The sequence below is a fragment of the Oncorhynchus keta genome, unplaced genomic scaffold (genome assembly GCF_023373465.1).
Source record: "Oncorhynchus keta strain PuntledgeMale-10-30-2019 unplaced genomic scaffold, Oket_V2 Un_contig_14805_pilon_pilon, whole genome shotgun sequence".
In the NCBI taxonomy this organism is placed as follows: Eukaryota; Metazoa; Chordata; class Actinopteri; order Salmoniformes; family Salmonidae; genus Oncorhynchus; species Oncorhynchus keta.
This window is the reverse complement of record NW_026278959.1, coordinates 81,459-87,500: the sequence shown is the minus strand read 5'-3', so window position 1 is coordinate 87,500 and position 6,042 is coordinate 81,459. Positions and strand designations below refer to the sequence as shown.

Genomic DNA, 6,042 nt, shown 5'->3' with positions numbered 1-6,042 from the left:
TAAATAGGAAATACCAGGGGACAGAAGGTTAAGATCTGTTTTCCTTGCACATCTATAAGTCATATTTCTATCTCCTTTAGGCATTCTTCTTTTACAGTTCTCTTGAAAGTGTCTCTTGAAAGGTTTGATTACTATCATCAAGTCATATTTCTGTCTGTATTACAGATCTATAAGTCATATTTCTGTCTCTGTTACAGATCTATAAGTCATATTTCTGTCTGTGTTACAGATCTATAAGTCATATTTCTGTCTGTGTTACAGATCTATAAGTCATATTTCTGTCTGTGTTACAGATCTATAAGTCATATTTCTGTCTGTGTTACAGATCTATAAGTCATATTTCTGTCTGTGTTACAGATCTATAAGTCATATTTCTGTCTGTGTTACAGATCTATAAGTCATATTTCTGTCTGTGTTACAGATCTATAAGTCATATTTCTGTCTGTGTTACAGATCTATAAGTCATATTTCTGTCTGTGTTACAGATCTATAAGTCATATTTCTGTCTGTGTTACAGATCTATAAGTCATATTTCTGTCTGTATTGCAGATCTATAAGTCATATTTCTGTCTGTGTTACAGATCTATATGTCATATTTCTGTCTCTGTTACAGATCTATAAGTCATATTTCTGTCTGTGTTACAGATCTATAAGTCATATTTCTGTCTGTGTTACAGATCTATAAGTCATATTTCTGTCTGTGTTACAGATCTATAAGTCATATTTCTGTCTGTGTTACAGATCTATAAGTCATATTTCTGTCTCTGTTACAGATCTATAAGTCATATTTCTGTCTGTGTTACAGATCTATAAGTCATATTTCTGTCTCTGTTACAGATCTATAAGTCATATTTCTGTCTGTGTTACAGATCTATAAGTACTACTCCCTGTTGGCCAGTCTGCCCCAGGTCTGTTGCCTGGCCTTCCTCAGTTTCCAGTATCCTCTGCTGCTGTTCAAGGGCCTGAAGGGGACAGAGAAAACTACTGCTGGCGAGGTGAGTGTGCTGAGAACAGCGTGTGTGTGTGTGTGTGTGTGTGTGTGTGTCTGTGTGTGTGTGTCTGTGTGTGTGTGTGTGTGTGTGTGTGTGTGTGTGTGTGTGTGTGTGTGTGTGTGTGTGTGTCTGTGTGTGTGTGTGTGTGTGTGTGTGTGTGTGTGTGTGTGTGTGTGTGTGTGTGTGTGTGTGTGTGTGTGTGTGTGTGTGTGTGTGTGTGTGTGTGTGTGTGTGTGTGTGTGTGTGTGTGTGTGTGTGTGTGTGTGTGTGGGTGTGTGTGTGTGTGGTGTGTGTGTGTGTGTGTGTGTGTGTGTGGGGGGTGTTCATCAATGTGAGTAGTTACTGTGATTCTGCCCTGTTCACTCAACATGTTGCCTATATGGTCTGATTCCTCCGTACCACCTTCCCTTCATCATAGGCATTAGTGATATTAAAACCTCTTGAGGAGGAGAAACTCTGCTTAGTTAGCAGCACGTTTCTCCGGCACGAGGGGGGACCGCTGTGGAAAACAGAAAGCAGCATGAGCAGGGCAGGTTGCTACTGAATCAAGCAGCATACTGTGTTATTACAATCAGGCAGAGAGGGGAGGATTAGGTAGACCAGAGGATTAGGTATCAACACAGGTAGACCAGAGGATTATAGGTATATACACAGGTAGACCAGAGGGTTAGGTATATACACAGGTAGACCAGAGGATTAGGTATATACACAGGTAGACCAGAGGATTAGGTATCAACACAGGTAGACCAGAGGATTAGGTATCAACACAGGTAGACCAGAGGATTAGGTATATACACAGGTAGACCAGAGGATTAGGTATCCACACAGGTAGACCAGAGGATTAGGTATCCACACAGGTAGACCAGAGGATTAGGTATCCACACAGGTAGGCCAGAGGGTTAGGTATATACACAAGTAGACCAGAGGATTAGGTATATACACAGGTAGACCAGAGGATTAGGTATCAACACAGGTAGACCAGAGGATTAGGTATCAACACAGGTAGACCAGAGGATTCGGTATCAACACAGGTAGACCAGAGGATTAGGTATATACACAGGTAGACCAGAGGATTAGATATCCACACAGGTAGACCAGAGGATTAGGTATCCACACAGGTAGACCAGAGGGTTAGGTATCCACACAGGTAGACCAGAGGATTAGGTATATACACAGGTAGACCAGAGGATTCGGTATCAACACAGGTAGACCAGAGGATTAGGTATCCACACAGGTAGACCAGAGGATTAGGTATCCACACAGGTAGACCAGAGGATTAGGTATATACACAGGTAGATCAGAGGATTAGGTATCAACACAGGTAGACCAGAGGGTTAGGTATCAACACAGGTAGACCAGAGGATTAGGTATATACACAGGTAGACCAGAGGATTAGGTATCAACACAGGTAGACCAGAGGATTAGGTATATACACAGGTAGACCAGAGGATTAGGTATATACACAGGTAGACCAGAGGGTTAGGTATCAACACAGGTAGACCAGAGGGTTAGGTATCAACACAGGTAGACCAGAGGATTAAGTATATACACAGGTAGACCAGAGGATTAGGTATATACACAGGTAGACCAGAGGATTAGGTATCCACACAGGTAGACCAGAGGGTTTAGGTATCAACACAGGTAGACCAGAGGATTAGGTATCAACACAGGTAGACCAGAGGGTTATAGGTATCAACACAGGTAGACCAGAGGGTTAGGTATCAACACAGGTAGACCAGAGGGTTATAGGTATCAACACAGGTAGACCAGAGGGTTAGGTATCAACACAGGTAGACCAGAGGGTTAGGTATATACACAGGTAGACCAGAGGATTAGGTATATACACAGGTAGACCAGAGGATTAGGTATCAACACAGGTAGACCAGAGGATTCGGTATCAACACAGGTAGACCAGAGGATTAGGTATCAACACAGGTAGACCAGAGGATTAGGTATATACACAGGTAGACCAGAGGATTAGGTATATACACAGGTAGACCATAGGATTAGGTATATACACAGGTAGACGAGAGGATTAGGTATCAACACAGGTAGACCAGAGGATTAGGTATCCACACAGGTAGACCAGAGGATTAGGTATATACACAGGTAGACCAGAGGATTAGGTATATACACAGGTAGACCAGAGGATTAGGTATATACACAGGTAGACCAGAGGATTAGGTATATACACAGGTAGACCAGAGGATTAGGTATATACACAGGTAGACCAGAGGGTTAGGTATCCACACAGGTAGACCAAAAGATTAGGTATATACACAGGTAGACCAGAGGATTAGGTATATACACAGGTAGACCAGAGGATTAGGTATATACACAGGTAGACCAGAGGATTAGGTATATACACAGGTAGACCAGAGGATTAGATATATACACAGGTAGACCAGAGGATTAGGTATCAACACAGGTAGACCAGAGGATTAGGTATCCACACAGGTAGACCAGAGGATTATGTATCCACACAGGTAGACCAGAGGATTAGGTATATACACAGGTAGACCAGAGGATTAGGTATCAACACAGGTATACCAGAGGGTTAGGTATCAACACACGTAGACCAGAGGATTAGGTATCAACACAGGTAGACCAGAGGGTTATAGGTATCAACACAGGTAGACCAGAGGGTTAGGTATCAACACAGGTAGACCAGAGGATTAGGTATCAACACAGGTAGACCAGAGGATTAGGTATATACACAGGTAGACCAGAGGATTAGGTATATACACAGGTAGACCAGAGGAATAGGTATCAACAAAGGTAGACCAGAGGATTAGGTATATACACAGGTAGACCAGAGGATTAGGTATCCACACAGGTAGACCAGAGGGTTTAGGTATCAACACAGGTAGACCAGAGGATTAGGTATCAACACAGGTAGACCAGAGGGTTATAGGTATCAACACAGGTAGACCAGAGGGTTAGGTATCAACACAGGTAGACCAGAGGGTTATAGGTATCAACACAGGTAGACCAGAGGGTTAGGTATCAACACAGGTAGACCAGAGGGTTAGGTATATACACAGGTAGACCAGAGGATTAGGTATATACACAGGTAGACCAGAGGATTAGGTATCAACACAGGTAGACCAGAGGATTCGGTATCAACACAGGTAGACCAGAGGATTAGGTATCAACACAGGTAGACCAGAGGATTAGGTATATACACAGGTAGACCAGAGGATTAGGTATATACACAGGTAGACCAGAGGATTAGGTATCAACACAGGTAGACCAGAGGATTAGGTATCCACACAGGTAGACCAGAGGATTAGGTATATACACAGGTAGACCAGAGGATTAGGTATATACACAGGTAGACCAGAGGATTAGGTATATACACAGGTAGACCAGAGGATTAGGTATATACACAGGTAGACCAGAGGATTAGGTATATACACAGGTAGACCAGAGGGTTAGGTATCCACACAGGTAGACCAAAGGATTAGGTATATACACAGGTAGACCAGAGGATTAGGTATATACACAGGTAGACCAGAGGATTAGGTATATACACAGGTAGACCAGAGGATTAGGTATATACACAGGTAGACCAGAGGATTAGATATATACACAGGTAGACCAGAGGATTAGGTATCAACACAGGTAGACCAGAGGATTAGGTATCCACACAGGTAGACCAGAGGATTAGGTATCCACACAGGTAGACCAGAGGATTAGGTATATACACAGGTAGACCAGAGGATTAGGTATCAACACAGGTAGACCAGAGGGTTAGGTATCAACACACGTAGACCAGAGGATTAGGTATCAACACAGGTAGACCAGAGGGTTATAGGTATCAACACAGGTAGACCAGAGGGTTAGGTATCAACACAGGTAGACCAGAGGATTAGGTATCAACACAGGTAGACCAGAGGATTAGGTATATACACAGGTAGACCAGAGGATTAGGTATATACACAGGTAGACCAGAGGAATAGGTATCAACAAAGGTAGACCAGAGGATTAGGTATATACACAGGTAGACCAGAGGAATAGGTATCAACACAGGTAGACCAGAGGGTTAGGTATCAACACAGGGAGACCAGAGGATTAGGTATATACACAGGTAGACCAGAGGATTAGGTATCAACACAGGTAGACCGGAGGATTAGGTATATACACAGGTAGACCAGAGGATTAGGTATATACACAGGTAGACCGGAGGATTAGGTATATACACAGGTAGACCAGAGGATTAGGTATATACACAGGTAGACCAGAGGATTAGGTATATACACAGGTAGACCAGAGGATTAAGTATATACACAGGTAGACCAGAGGATTAGGTATATACACAGGTAGACCAGAGGATTAGGTATCAACACAGGTAGACCAGAGGATTAGGTATATACACAGGTAGACCAGAGGATTAGGTATCCACACAGGTAGACCAGAGGATTAGGTATATACACAGGTAGACCAGAGGATTAGGTATATACACAGGTAGACCAGAGGATTTGGTATATACACAGGTAGACCAGAGGATTAGGTATCCACACAGGTAGACCAGAGGATTAGATATCCACACAGGTAGACCAGAGGATTAGGTATATACACAGGTAGACCAGAGGGTTAGGTATCCACACAGGTAGACCAGAGGATTAGGTATATACACAGGTAGACCAGATGATTAGGTATATACACAGGTAGACCAGAGGATTAGGTATATACACAGGTAGACCAGAGGATTAGGTATATACACAGGTAGACCAGAGGATTAGGTATATACACAGGTAGACCAGAGGATTAGTTATATACACAGGTAGACCAGAGGATTAGGTATCCACACAGGTAGACCAGAGGATTAGGTATATACACAGGTAGACCAGAGGATTAGTTATATACACAGGTAGACCAGAGGATTAGGTATATACACAGGTAGACCAGAGGATTAGGTATATACACAGGTAGACCAGAGGGTTAGGTATCCACACAGGTAGACCAGAGGGTTAGGTATATACACAGGTAGACCAGATGATTAGGTATATACACAGGTAGACCAGAGGATTAGGTATATACACAGGTA

At 42.9% G+C, this 6,042-nt stretch overlaps 1 protein-coding gene across 1 annotated transcript in view; it reads left to right on the top strand.

Moving 5' to 3' along the window:
- The window catches only part of LOC127918757 (receptor for retinol uptake stra6-like), a 142,214-nt gene that overhangs the window by 69,871 nt on the left and 66,301 nt on the right, over positions 1–6,042 (top strand). Inside the window, exon 6 of the mRNA XM_052501943.1 lies at positions 870–995. Coding sequence (XP_052357903.1) covers positions 870–995 — 126 coding nt within the window. The remainder of the gene's footprint in view (positions 1–869; positions 996–6,042) is intronic.